The following is a 15,564-nucleotide window of genomic DNA, read 5'->3' on the forward strand; positions in this document are numbered from 1 at the left end:
CCGCCCGCCTCCCGCCCGCCTCCCGCCCGCATCTCGCTACCCGTTGCCTTCCATAGGAACTCACATACATGATACCATTCTTTTCGCTAAGGGTCCAAGAATGGAGTTAAAGTATTCATTTATATTATCAATTTTGAGAATTTGAAATTTTCATTTGAACTAAGTATAAATCATGTTATGGATGAACTAAAAGATTTGTGTAGTTTCAGAGTTCTCCTTCATGAGGAATATCCAACTATTTCTAGTGCGATCATCAATGAAGGATTCAAACCATCTGCGTTCATTGATGATTTTCAATTTTGAAGATCCCCAATTATTACTATGGATGGAAAAGAATGAATGGCTTGAGTGCTACTTGAGATTCTACATTTCTGCTCCCTGCTACAGTACCGAGCCATCCGCGATGTGCTACTGCCTCACGACCATGCAAGCCACTATTTTCGCATCAGGATTGAATCAGTTCAAGTTTTTTCATTGTTGTGGAGTTAACTGTCCCTTATGGGCCACTCATCGCAATTTAATTATTATATATTTGTATTTATGATGTTTTAGAGTTAACTTTATTCAATTTTTTGTTAGGTAGTGGTTAAGTTCCATGTTTTTCCTTCTGAGACTTCATTCAAAGATAAGTTGTGCTTTGGCTGTATCTTGTCTCCGAGGTGATGATTATCTTCTGTATCCCCTTCCAAATCTTTCCCACAATGTTCCCGTTCATCCTTCGTTGTTGCAGCCACATCGAACGACACTCGTTTGCTATTTTTCACTGCAGTCTTCCTATTCTAGCCCTTCTTACTCGCTGTCATTGCCCTGTACAACCCTTCTTCACTCCTTCACTGCCGACATCTAGAAAACAGCAGGCCTGCTGTTCTCTGGCTATTCCAATTATTCTCAGTGTCTCGCCGCTTCGCTTGTCACCACACTAGCTTCCCTCGCTGCCCAAACCCTTCGCTTCACGACCAATGCTATTTCAACCCCTCATTTTATTATCCCAACCACCTTCCAACCCATTTCAACCACCTGCCTCCATTTCCCGACCATCACTACCTATGGATTAAGCCCTAATGTGAGTTTGTGTCGTGATTGTTGTAATTTCCCTTTCAAGTGAATTTGATTATCATCGCTAATTTGTTTTGCCATAAAAATATTTGTTTTTCGTATTGTGGTTTGTGTTTAGCTCCTAGATCATTTGGTATCGGAGCTAGCTTAATCCTAATCTTATCCTAGGATTTCTAGCATCCACAATTTCTCAACTTTTTTCTCATCCCGCATCACCCTTACACATATCCTTCCACCTACTATTACCCAAAATCTAGCCATGCCACCAAGATGATAATCGCGGTAAGCTTGATCGAGGGGAAATGACCCAATGCCTTTTAGGAGAAATTCCATAAGAGGTGTCTAGGGGATTTGTAGGGAGGATATTTAGTGGGAAACCCATCAATTATAATAAAGGTTTGCTACCTTTGAGAGAAGGCAATCCAGATGGGTCACTCTTGGCTACAACAATGATTTGCTAGATTGAAGGAATAGAGTGAATGTAGTCCACCATGCAGAATCATTGGATGAATCTCTATCTTGAAGATGCGACCTGAAATATCTGATAAGCTAGAATTTCAAAGTAATGGTGGATTTGCCATATTTCGATGACCACATAATCCAGACGAGTTAATAATGTAGCTACGGGCCTTGGAATGTATTTTAAGTGTCAAGATGCCCTTTGGACGTAATTGTGAAACTAGCCGCTAATAAGTTAAAGAAATGTGCATCATTTTGATGGAAAATTTGAAGTATCTATGCCTAAGATAAAACGTGAGTTGCAGTACCAATACATTTCATATACTACAAATTAGATGTTCAAACCCCAACTTGAAAAGTGGAGAGACTTCATCATTGAGCGAGCACCACATCTTGCTGGAAAGGTTCACCTTAGGATCTTATAATTATAATACACCCAAGGGAAAATTGAAGCTGTCCGGTCCTGAGAAGCCACTAGTTTCTACTGGAAACTAGTGGAGCCAACAACATTCCCAAATCTATTCACGCCAGAAAGTGTTTCAAGTGGCGCTAAATTTGGCATATTGAGTCACTTACGCAACAATGAGAACAATCACTTTCACTGATCAGAGAGTAGTTGAATAAATGGATAACGACACATTAGACACGAAAGAACGTGAGGACACGGAGTTCTAGTTTTCAACCAACGAGGAGGAGACACCATCGATTCCAGTTGAACTCAGGAGAGATTTCAGCTGAGTTGACAGTAATAGTTCTAAAAAGTAGTGAGTCTTGATGTAATGGGCGGTCATGCAGATTATGAGGTCGCGGTGCCTCGAACTACATATTTGCAAACGTTTGAATGAGCATTAACAGGATTGACATTGGATGTCAGAAAGTGCCATGAGTTTGAGGTGCTAATATTTGACACATTGCAACTTCAGATCAAAAGATCTTAGACGTTTTAGATATATAGCCTACTTTTTTGATTTGCCCCTCCCGAGGAGGTCCAACTTGACAGATATTAAATATTTTAAGTTAATTTAAGAAGAGAATGAGGAATCATTTGGGTATTAAAATTAGTTTAACAATGTACTCCCAAACAAATGATCAGATAGGATGGATGAACTGCAGTGTTGGGTATCACCTCAGGGTCTTTGTGGGAAAAAATTCTATTGTGGGATTCAGGTCCTCAAGAAGAAGTTGTCTCTTTTGAGTGGTTACACGTCAGTGTGGCTTAGACTTCTAGAGATGTCGTTCCAAACAACCTTATTTATTAAACACACTCAACTGAGTACGAGTGAGATAAGCATATTATATGTTTACTTGCTCGGGATTTGGCTTGTGAGAACATACATTGTTATGCAACTCCATCTCAGATTATGCCAATGCCCAAAGATGACAGATACTTATTCTATCAGGACGTGCTTTGGAATTACACTGCCTACATGACTGAATTATCGAGAGCTTGCAACATGCTGCTTCTTTTAACGGGGCTGATCAGACTACTATGATGAGACAAAATCTTTGATAGATGAGGTCGAAGCTTCCCCCCTAGAGACTTACATAGCAGTTACATGAGAGCCTGCGTTTCTGCACCCTGCTACAAAACCGTGCCCTTCTGTTATTTGCTACATTCCCGCGTCCATGCAACCACAATTTTCACGCCTAGATTGAACCGGTCCAGGTTTGTTTTGTCATTGTGGACTTTGCTGGCTTTTCTGGGCCCCTTCTCACTATTCTTTTACTGTATATTGTATATTTGTGTGCTTCTCTTGCTGTATATAGTCTGAGGCGATGATTATCCTCGGCCTTCCCACTCCTTTGCTACTCTCCTGTCATATCTCCCACTACCATATTTGCTGCAGCCACCGGAAAATGATCACTTTAATGTTTTCTTGCAGTTTCCTATTACTTCTCCTCTCCCAAACTGTTGTCCTTTATCTCCAACTCTTCTCCTCGCTGTTTTCATCCCGAGGACAGGTCACTCACTTCCTTTATGCTATTCCAGCCCTCCTTTTCCCTGCCATCTCTGTCGCAGCCATCCCATTGTCCGCCTATACCTCCTCTCAGCCTGCTAACTCGTTGTCGCAGCCCCGAAAGTGTTTTTGACGTGCTGCCTACTGCTGTTTAGCCATCCAAGCTCCTTCCTCCAGCCTTTTCAGTCATCCTGCATCATTGCAGTAGCCCCGCAACTCCTTCGCCTTGCCGATCTACTGCTGTCCAGCAATACTACATCACCGCCACAACCTACCACATTCCCCTTTTGCAGTCGTCCCACCATCCCACTCTTTGCTACCTCTTAGGAGGCCCAAATCTTCACCGATCAACACCACCAACACCCCCTTGGATTTAGCCCTTGCTTGGTGTGTTGTAAATTGTTGCAATTTTAGTTTTTCGTGAGTCGGTTGTTTTCTTCTATTTGAATTCAACAATAATCTCAGCTTTCATATTATTGTTTGGGTTAACTCATGCATCAAAGTATGTGAGGGTTTGTACTGAGATTGAGTATCTACATGACAAGTATGTTCAACCAATCGACGAGTTTCACATTGATAGAACTGTAACTTTTATTAATACAGATATGGGGTTACAACTTCGCAATGTAATGGAAATTGGGATGACCTAGACGACCATGTTATAATTAAACTTGACTTTCAATAGACTCGAGATCATGAGAAGAAGATAGTGGAGAAAACACTTGTGTGCTAAGAGATAGTTCTCCCTGAGCAGGTATAGACTTTGATGAAATTCAATAGTGTCAATCATCCTTCCCGAATTCATCACTTGAAATTCACAAGAGTTAAAATGAAATTTAGTAACACACTTCTGGTCATGTGTAAGTTGCAAATTTTTTGGGGAACCTATATCACTAATGAAAGCTATATGTATTTGGAGACTTTCGTATCTTCTTTCCTAACAATCGGGAGGTGAGATCCATCAACAAGTCTAACAAATTTGAGGTTGGTGATCTCTTGGTAATTAATGAAAGTATGAATATACCCAATCATCTTATCAGAGACACCTAAATCTATTATCCAAGGTCGAAATCTTCCATTTTTAGCATGACAAGAGGATATGATAGTGATACCTTGATGTATCATCCAGCTAGGGCTACGCAGTTGTGCTAGTAAGAAGGTGAGAGAGTTTAGGTACTTTTTGGGATAGGATTCCTAGTCTCTGAGTTAGAACTAAATCTTTGAATAGAACTAGAAGTCTTCAATTTTTACTTGTTCATAACCTATGCGCGTTTAAGGATGAAAGAATCCCTATGTGCTTCGTGCAGCAGAAATGGAGGAATGCTTGGGAAGTCAGAGAAGTCTTCTTGCTCGGAAGAGGCTATCTGGGGCTGCCGGCTGATTGCTATCTGCGGCAGCTCTTCTTGCTCGGGAAGGAGTAGCTGGGTCGTTGGTGGGAAGACGGGAAGGCTGGCTGGCTGGGTGCTACTTCCAGCTTGAAGGTTGGAAGGCTGTGGCTGGAGGACAACGGAGATAGGAAGGTTGCAGAGAAGCCTGCAGGGAAACAGGAGCCTACGGGTGGACCCTTGCAGGGATAAATTCGGCAGAGAGGCAGCAAGAGCTGGACTGGTTGGCGGATGCAAGGTGGAATCTACTGGTCCTGTAGATAGGGAACAACGGGAGAAAAAACAGAAATTTGAAGAGCCTGCAGTGAGTTTTGCAGCCTTCAGAGAGAACTCCGGTGCTCACGCCTGCAGGGAGAAGCTCCGACAGAGGAACTGGTACTTAGAGGATCAGCTGCTTTCTGGTGGTGGTGCTGCTGCTGCTTGCTGCTAGCTGCTGAGATATAGGAGCTTTCTGGGGGCGGTGGACATGCAAGATCTGCTGTTGCTGCTGGATATAAGAGGTTTCCGACAGGGGAGGGCTCGCAAGATCGGTTGCTTGCTGCTGCTTAGACCAGGGAATAAATTTTCTCACGGAGGAGAGCCTGCAGCAAAGAAGGGCTTGTAGCAGGGAGATTCCAGCCTGCAGAGAGAATTACTGCTGCAGGGAAAGGCAGAGGAGGGCCTTTCGGGTGTCTGCTGGAATTCCGGTGGCTGAGCAAGAGATCCGGCTGCCTGCAGAGAAGACTTCCTGTTGCAAGGAAGAGCAGGTGAGGGCCGGTATAGCAGATTTCCGGCGATGCAGATGAGATTTTTGATGGCAAGAAGAGATTCAGCGACAGGAGGAAGCTAGGGTTTATTTTAGGGCTTTGATGCCACATAGAAGAACCAACTCTTGGAGGAAAATTTGCTTACTTCAAATTATTCGCATTTAGGATACAATATAGCGAAACCCTCTTCATAATTTACATACTTACCAAATATATCTAATCTACATATTGAAAGAAAATTATTCTGGAATTAAACAAACATAAATGAAAAGAGAATAAATTAATCAAAGGATTTCCACAATTATCTTTAATTAGATTCTCCAAAATCAAATCCTTCCCGGCCCACGTCCATAATTTTCCACAAATATCATATGATCTTACATTGAATTTTACATCGGAGAAAATCAAAACACAATGATGTCAGAGAAACTAATTTATTATCTTATTTCTCTGTTGAGATCATTGTTTACCTGAATATGATCTTGAAAATTACTAGTCAAGGAAATACATTAATACATTACTTTAGAATTTGAACTCTTAATTATTGTGTAACAAGTACGAATAGGAAGATGCAAGTAAAGGACTAAATTTGGATTAACTTGTGTCGTCCAATTCTAATGCTAAAAGTTATATAATACTACAGACCACCTAATTCTAAGTCTAGAAATCCATTAATTAATGCAGAATAAATCTGATATTGACTGTAGTAAGGCTCCACGCAATGTTCTAAAAATTGATTTTAGGCTGGTTGGATCATCATGAAATTTACAATTTTCCAAAGAAGCTGATGAGTTGGTTTGAACCAAGTTGATAGAGTCTTATTTATTTATTTATTTATTTTTTTTTGGCTCTGTTCGTCTAGTTGAATATCAAATGTTTATTATTTCCAACTTGGTAATTATGTTGTTAAATTACTTCTTTAGTTATCTTTGGCATGGATGTCAACGATTTGTTGGTGCGAGAGTGCATATAGAAGTGTAATAATCCCAATGTTACCTTTTTTCTGAAGTAATGACCAACATCTATATATTTAGCTCTATAATGATGAATAGGATTTCTGCAATAATTATTGCACAACTTAATAATCACGAATTAACCTATTGGACTCTTCTTCTGAGTAGACAATTTATTAAAGAGTCGTTTTAACAAAAGTCCTTTATAAGTTTTATAACCCATTGCTCTAACTTCTGTTTCAGCATTGCTCCTTGGTATATTTGGTTGCTTTCTACTTTTCTAGGCCGTAAGATTATCTCATATGATTGTGTAGAACAACTTGAGGTAGATATGTGGTCAAATAGAGAACCTGCCAATCAACTTTAGTGAAAGCTTAAATATTTTTGGTATTTTTTTGAAAGTAATACTTTTCTAGGGGACCCTTTTTAGTATCTTAAGGTCTACATATGATCCATGTGTTTTTAGTAGGATTATTAATGACCTGGCTAATGAAACTTGTAAGAAAGTTAAAATTAGGTATAATATCAGTGAGATAGATAAGTTTATAAATAATTCTCCTGTGCTGGCCTTTCCTGTATTTTTCATATTTTATCATTAATTTAAGGCTGTTTGTAGATTTAACGAAAAATGATGAGCGATTGCTCTGTGACGAAGTTGTTGAGGGTTGGTATGGGTTTAACAATTAGAAAAAGGTTATGAGAAGCGGGGCTGACGCGGGAGCGCCGCATACAAGGATGCCTTCCGTAACCCTGCGTATAGGAACTAGTTGTAGAAGACCTTCTACGACCATGTGGTTGTCATTTTCACGCTTTTGTCATAGTTGAGGAGTCAGCCAGTCTTCTTGGGACACTCCTTGCTATCTTATTATTATGTATTTGTATTCCTAATGTTTTAGGGTTAGTTTTTCGTGTGTTTTGTTTAGAACAGCCGCCGACATCTGTTTTTCTCTTTTCGAGGGTTGTATCCGAGGGTTTGGGTGTCTAGCCGTCCTCCATTACTGTAGCCGCCATCGAACGACCGCCGTTGCTGTTCTTCCTGCAGTTCCTTGCTGTCCAGCAGTCATCCTCTTTGTCGCAGCCTTGGGACAGCTCTCCTTTGGCTGTCCTGCAATCCTCCGGCTTCGCAGCCGCTGCCGCCGTTTCTCACTCGTCGTTGTCGTTCAGAAATAGTCTTTCTCGGCTATTTTCTGCCTTTCTAGCCGTCCAACCACCTGTTTCCCTCATTCATGCTGCAACTCCTCTCCTTCGCTGCCATTGTCCTCCTCCCTTGCTGCCACAACCCAGAAGTGCCTTTTCCAGCCGTTTCATTGCATCCCAACCCCTCATGTTGTTGCCATCACCTCAGGTAGGCCTCCCACAACATTCCCTGCAGTTTGCTTGTTGTTTGAAATAGGGAAACACCAACCTCTGTTTCTGTTTGCCAACGGCCCCTCATCAACTTCCAAACCCTTATATACCTCCACCCTCACCCTTGGATCTGCCCCATAGTCGAGTGTTGTATCGTGTCTATTGCTCTTTTAAGTTTTCGGGAGTCGTGTTGTATTTTCCCTTTCAACTGAGTTGGTTGTGATCGCTTATTTACTTTTAGTAATAATATTTTTTTTTCTCTCGTGGTTTGTGTTAACTCTAGTATTATTTGATATCAAAGCTAACGTAACTATAGTTCTATACTAGGGTTTCTAGCAACCGCGATACTCAATCCTATTTCCACCTCATCCCAGAAGAAATTTTCCTCCTTTTCTACTCCAACAATCCCTATACACCCTTTTCCGCATACCCTGACCCCAAATCCTAACTACGCCACCACCAAGAAAAGTGTTACACACCAATTAGGAGTTTACCATGAAAGAGATATAATAAAAACTCTGCTGAGTGCTACAATGGATCGATAAAATTGAGAAAATTAGACTATTCAAAGGGGTCTCCCGAACCCCCTTCGATTATAGAAATGAAGAGCCTGTCAGAGAATACAAAGGTAAAGTAGATGTTAGAGATTTAAGAGATGAAGAGTACTCTATCTTGAATAGTTGTCTTGAAATATCTGAGAAGCCAAGATTTTGAGGTAATGGTGGATTTGCCACATATTGATGGTCATTTGGATTCACACGAGTTCATTGAGTGGCTTTAGATTGTGGAAACTTTATTTGAGTACCAGTATGTCACACCAGATGAAATGGTGAAACTAGTTGCCAACAAACTAAAGAAGAGTGCATTATTTGGGATTTATATATGGGTTTATATATAATAGGTAAGAGAAGAAAATATTAAGGGAGAGCACAACAAAGAATATTATCTACAATATAGTAATCAATACGACGGATCACTACTACAAATAGATTACATGTGATAATTTAGATTTTGTTAACATGTTAATACTGTAACTATTGCTGTGTTGCATTTACTATTACTAGAAATAAGCTCTATACCATTTTTTTCACAAATTTTAATAAGTATTGGTCGAGAAGAGGAATGATGCTAGGGTTTTTATGTCTTGCGGGGTTTATATGAAGAGGAATGATAATTTAGATTTCCTAACTATTTTATAAAATTCTTCTTTGATAAGGAATATGCTAGACATTTTATGTCTTTATGGAGTTTATATGAAGAGGAATGATGTTTAAAAATTATTGAAGAAAGAACACATTATACATTAAGAGAAAAAACTCTTTATGCACGACTTGGATCATTGGGAAAAAACAATTCATACCCTTAATAAGTAATTAAAATTTTATCAATCATATCAAAAAATTCTTACTACCTGTTCCATTTATAAAAGTAAAGCAAACTCTACTTAAATATGGGGTTATTCGCGCTGTTATTGCATTTAATCAACAAATCTCATGGTCCTAAAGATCCAATATTTTTGTCACAATTTTGCATGATAAGCACTCTTTAGCTCTTTCATGCAGGTTCATGCTCGTGACCTTTGACCCCATGTACGCTTTAGCTAAACGCATTTTCCCCTTGTGGTTGTTTAAAACATTTGTTTGGTTATTTTATCTTATTTTATATTTTTTTCTTAGCATTTGACAAGCTCACAATGAGGTTATTCAATCATCTTAACTGATATTTGGTTAAAAATTTTAAGCATTTGGGAATTCATCTATCGCGAATGAATGACTTACAGGGATGGAGTTTATTGGAGACTATAATAGCAGCAGAAGACCTGGCTAAGACTCTCCATTTTCTTGAACGCTTAGAGGAATCACAGGAACTTTTAGAGAGGTGAGTATTTTATTGACTGTATAGTTGTCCTTCATATTTATTTATGCCTCGTTTTTTATAATTTAAAGACATGTTTGTATTTTGTAGATGTCTTAATGCAAGAAAAAAAATTCTTCCGTGTGATGATGTTCAGGTGATCTAGAAATTTTTCCTTATGTTGTTTTTCCTTTATCTGATGGGTAATTATTAATTAAAATGGTTAATTACTGTGTTATAATTCATCTGCCAGGTCCAACACATCTATTCGTTTCTTTTGCATCAGATTAGCGAAGCTACATTGGAATTGTTTAATGAAATCTTATTTTATTCCTTTTATCTATTCATTAATATGTAATTAAATTCGATATGATGAAATTCTATTGAAATTTATAGAATACTACATTGTTCCGTAGGGTGAAATAAAGTGGGGATTAAATCACATGTGAACATGTGGGATTAAAATTTATGTTTTTCCGGAATTACATTAGGATCTTCTTTATTTAGCTTGCATATTTTTGTTTGAATTGATTGTAATCCTCCTAGGTTTAAGACATCATTTTGTGTTATTGTTTTTTTCATAAAATCGTTTTGAGGCATATAACAAAATTAATTCAAAGAAAACTTTTTTCTTCTTCTAGTTTTCATGGTTTTATAGCTTTTCTTTGATCCCATCTTTTCCTAGTATCCAAAACTACCATGAATAGTGTAACAAAAAATGAATATTCACAAGTCTCTTATATTTTGCCCCACCTTTCTCCTGCAACTATTCGACGAGCTTTCTTTCCTTTAATTAGTGATCTTCAATTTTTTCAAATTAGTCGGCTTAAACTTTATGGCGGCAGTTTCAAAGGATGGTATCAATTTGTTATGTTGTTGTTTCGAAGCTTAGGATGAATTATGTACAACTAAGGCAAAAATATATTCAAATGAAGACAAAATTGTTTATGTAACTTTTTAGGTGGAGATTTCCATGGTGATGGTTTGGTTGATAAAATCAATGGAATCTAGAATTAGCCACACATAACTCTTCTACAAATTTGAAAAGGAGATTTTGTGACAGAAGAAATGATTTCAATCTCAAAAGATGATATAGTGCTTTTGAATTATATTTGTTTGTAGAATTAAAAATTAAGTTTCTATGGTAATGGCCTAATTTTAATGCACTTGCTAATTTGTGGAAAGGATATGCTTTAGAGACCAATTGGAGTTACCTTAAAGTTAGTTGGAAAGAAATCTAAATTTTTAGAATGATATGTTTTTTGTTTTTTTGTTTTGATTCACCCAAAAGTCTGTAAGGTATGAGTTTATTACTATATGAGTTGGTCCTTTTGCTTGCTTTATTGGCTTTATCTTATGTCACTGATACCAGAGTTAACCCAAAACACAAGAAATATAGTCATTATTGTTGAATTCAAATATGATTACAAGGACCACTCATCACAAAACTAGAATTAGATGATAGATGACATAAAATGACACATTAGTGTGGCGGCTCGGGGCTGTGGAGGGAGTTGCGACAGCTAGTTAGGGTGCTGGTGGGGTTACTGTTGCAAGGTGAAGTGTTGGAAAGGCTGTCAGTAGCAGGTCAGAGAGCAGGAGAGGTTGGCGTCAACAAGTTGGAGCGCGGAGAGGTTGTCGACATCAGGTTAGAGCGCTAAAGAGGCTATCGCAGGTCAGAGCACTAGATAGGTTGTCGGCTGTAGGTCGGAGCGGTGGAGCGCTATCGTCAACAGGTCGATGTTAGAGAGGTTGTTGGCAGCTGGTCGGAGTGCAGAGTGAAATAGGAAGCGGTGGAAACTTCGGGAAGATAGCAACAAGCAGGTGAGGAGAATACTGAAGGATAAGAATCTTCGCGGGAGCGAGTTACATCCGGAGCACCCTCAAACCCTTGCTGAAGATCACCACCTTGGATGAGTTACAATTGGATCACCATTTCACTAATGGATACAACTCTAGAAGGGAAGATGATGTCGATGACTGTCCAATCGGAGAGCTCAGCCAAAAACTAAATCTCAAACAGAGAAGAACATATGCCTATATATATATTTCACCGAAAAAATACTTTCGTTGAAATGCAAACACATATAAGTGGGCAAGTGATTTTAATAAAACTTAAAAAAAAGAAAAAAAAATCACCGATGAGATTACACAACCCCAAAAATAATCTCCAAAAAAATAAAAAAACAGGTATATATATGTATACATATATGTATGTATACATACATATATGTATATATCAGTGCATCTGTTTGAGAAGAGAAGGTTAATCATGGTGGTTAAGTTTTCCTCTCCCCCTGGTTCTGAGAGGGGGTCTAGCAATAAACCGTTACATGGGCTTCCGCCCGAAACTTTTAAACTGCCATTCTGTAAATTTCTGTGTTCTTGCCTTCCTTTTTTCTTCTTTCTAGCTTTATAATCCTTCCATTCATCTTCCAACACAGGTCCCATCTGATCAATAAGTTGATCATTAATGGAGAACTCACCCTAGTGGATATGTTGATACATAAATTGCTGAGCAGTTTCAGCCTGCTGCACACCTTGATCTTGGCACGCCTCCAGTACTTGAGTACTCTCTTCTTCTACAAATTGTGATTCCATACATATTGGAATAGTATTTGCTACAACCAAATTATTGGCAGTAGTGATATCCAATGAAGGATTAAGAATATTAGTAAGTTTGATTAGAGAAGGGTTCCCATCAGGTTCAATTGGGGTAGTAGGAGTATCCTCCTTAGTTGCATCTTCCACCATAACATCAGTTGGAATAGATGGTTCTTGAGTTGTTTAATTAGCCACATCTGTGGCTAAATCACGGTGCACTAGACGGTTAGGTCTCAAATTGGGGTTGCACCTAAAACATTTGTTTAGTGTGTGCCAAAAAATCGTACAATGTCTGCAATAATATGTTCTATGTTCCATGACAATTTATTGCCAATACTCATTATGTGCAGTTCCAAGCCAAATTTTTTCAACTTCAGGTAATGTAATATCTCTTTACAAGGATCCTGATAACAAGTCTTGTGAGATTGAAAGTAGGCATGTCTAATTTCATAGGCCTCCCAAGTGTAGCGCCAATGCAGTAAAGAATTTGATGGTTGAAAAAGTGGAGCTTAAGACCAGGTAGCCTAAACCAAATTGATACTATAGGTGGTTCTTGACTTGGATTAAAATCGGGAGACCACTTGAGCAACTTCATATAATTTCCATAAATTGTGATGTATTTCATTGAGAAGATCATGACATAGTATTCTTCCTTTGTCAATTGTATCATCACATATCTCACATCAAAAAGACCCGCCTACTAAGGCTACCATTGCCCCACTGGTTTGAGTTCTGCAAAAATTTTTCTAATAATCTCCATTTTAGAATGCCCTGGTTGAAATTTCCCAATGAGTTTGAATTTGCAATTTTCAGCTAGATTAGATACTACAATATCTGAGAATATGAGAGTTGGTTTCCCACTCATACTAGCCTTCTTAGGGCCCGTTTGGGGCAACTTATTTGGTGCGGTGGCGTTTTGAAAACGCACCTGACCTGTTTGGCTAAATTACGTTTTGACAACTTATGCGTTTTCAAAACGCAGAAAACAGCGTTTTGACACTGCACCCATCTAGGTGCGGTGACAACTTATTGGCAATAGTCTGACTTTTCCAAAAAATAAAAATTTGTAATAACCACCACACCTAGCTTATCAGCAGATTTATTTTAATCAGCTTATCAGTAGATTATTCAATAAGCTACAGCTGTCCCAAACAGACCCTTAATAAACGAGTAGTCACCTGTCCCTTGAAAAGAATTATGGTAAAGCTGAGGAAACAACAGGGGATGTATCGACGACACAGAATCCAAGCCCTTTCCAACCACATCAAGAAAGGAAGCCTTGCCGAGGTACCCATTTGAGGGAGGAGGGAGGGGGGAGAAGGATGCTGCCGACAAAAGTTGTGACGCTGAGGCTTTCACCTAGCGTCACAACAACAGGGGATGTACCGACAACACAGAAAGCAGTGGCTATACGGGCAAAAGAACTGTAGAACGTGTGCAAAGGAGAGAAGGATGCTGCGGGAGGAGGCGTTGTCAAGCAGAGTTGTGATGCTAAGGCTTTCACCTAGTCGAAGGTGATGATGTCGACGTCTTTGCGCTGTTAGCAAGCGAGAGGCATCGTGTATCGGTCGATCTCCCTCCTCTTCTTCTTCGTTGGTATGTTAGGGATCGACTCATGCATTGTTGTCGTTCTCGTACCGGTGAAGAGATATCGAAGGCTACCCGTATGGGTCGATCTCCCTCTTCTTCTTCGTTGGTGTGCTAGGGATCTACTTCATGAACTGCTGTCGCTCTCGTTTCGGCGCATAAATATCGAAGGCTGCCCGAATCGCCATGAGTCGCGACCAGAGAAAATCCTAGCTGATCAAACCCCATCACACACACACACACACACATATTCATACTTCACATATGCTAAAACCTATTGTGGGTACTATGGTTGATATTCCATCTGCTTTAGCTCTACCACCCCATCAGACTGATTCTTTGGAAGAGAAATGACAGGTCTGTTCCAGGAGGAAGAAGAAGAATGGAGGCAGAGTCCTGCTCGGGAACATATTGGATGATACATTGGTTACTTCTGGCAATGACAATCATCTTACCAACTTACTAGCTTGCTCCTTTCTTAGAACTAGAGGCAGAGGCAAGATCAAATTGGGCCGCTCTCTAGCCACCTGATACTATGTATTTTGACACTCTTAGATTTTTTATTTAAGTATCTAATGTATTTTTCTGTTTTTTCTAGTGTTGAAATAATTTGTGTTTTTTTTGTGAGCAAAGAGCCATGTTTGGGCCCTCCCACCCTTTGTATCTGTATCTTTTTTTCTACTTAATATATTAGCCACTTTGGGCTTTCAGAACTAAAATATGAAGGAAATACAAAAAGGTAAGGAATAAAAGAGGAAGAAATATAAATAGGAATAAAAGAGGAAGAAATATAAATAGGAAAAGAAGAAAAATAGATAAGGACTAGGAATAGAAAAGGAATAGAAGAGGAAGGAGTTCTATTTCTGGAAGAGAGTAGAATAAGGAATTGGGGGAGGGAAGGGGCGGCAACTCTAACCCTCATGAAGGCTAACGAATTCAGCCGACCACCCAAAAAGCCTCATGTTAGTCTCTCAGAGTTGAGGGAGCTTCGACTTCATTCGTCGAAGCTTCTGGCTTCTTCTAGCATGGAGTCAAGTCTGCCACATTGAAGGTAGCAGACATAGTGTAGTTCCCTAGTAAGTTAATCAAGTCAGTGTTATCATTCCACATCACTTGTTGATAGAATAAATATGCATTATCTCTTGGCACTTTCTGAGTTGGGACTGTATATTGTTGTTGGTTCCCACAATGTTACTTTTTAGACCTTATGTCTGGAACATTCTTCTTCCTCTTATCGTACTCAACAAAATATAGCTGATAAACCATTATGTGAGTAGAGGTCAACTCATGGGTGGACGCTGTGCCAGGATGCATCATTCTCACTAGCAACCACTCAGGAGAGACCTCCTCTTCACTGATAGGACCTTAATCCCACTGAAGAGTTTTCTTCCCCATCAAACTCATAAGATAAATTTCATGGTTGAGGTTCATCCCTTCTGCTTGGGTATCTAATGGCATGTACTTTACTGAATTGAATCTAACATTTGAATAACTCAATGTAATATTCTCGACATGACACAAAAGGACCCCATTTTTGAAGTGCTAGACCTTTCTTAGTAAGGGCAACTCAGAAACGAGTCTATAGATTTGAATGGTCTGAATTTTTCTTACCTGG

General features: G+C 39.2%; 1 protein-coding gene across 5 annotated transcripts in view; it reads left to right on the forward strand.

The window, feature by feature from the left end:
* Nucleotides 1-15,564, forward strand: part of LOC110039005 (kinesin light chain 4) — a 121,311-nt gene that overhangs the window by 52,484 nt on the left and 53,263 nt on the right. For all 5 annotated transcript variants that reach the window (XM_020743938.1, XM_020743940.1, XM_020743941.1 and 2 more), the window contains 2 exons: nucleotides 9,685-9,782; nucleotides 9,870-9,915. In XM_020743938.1, coding sequence (XP_020599597.1) covers nucleotides 9,685-9,782; nucleotides 9,870-9,915 — 144 coding nt within the window. The remainder of the gene's footprint in view (nucleotides 1-9,684; nucleotides 9,783-9,869; nucleotides 9,916-15,564) is intronic.

The sequence above is a fragment of the Phalaenopsis equestris genome, unplaced genomic scaffold (genome assembly GCF_001263595.1).
Source record: "Phalaenopsis equestris unplaced genomic scaffold, ASM126359v1 Scaffold234734, whole genome shotgun sequence".
Lineage (NCBI taxonomy): Eukaryota > Viridiplantae > Streptophyta > Magnoliopsida > Asparagales > Orchidaceae > Phalaenopsis > Phalaenopsis equestris.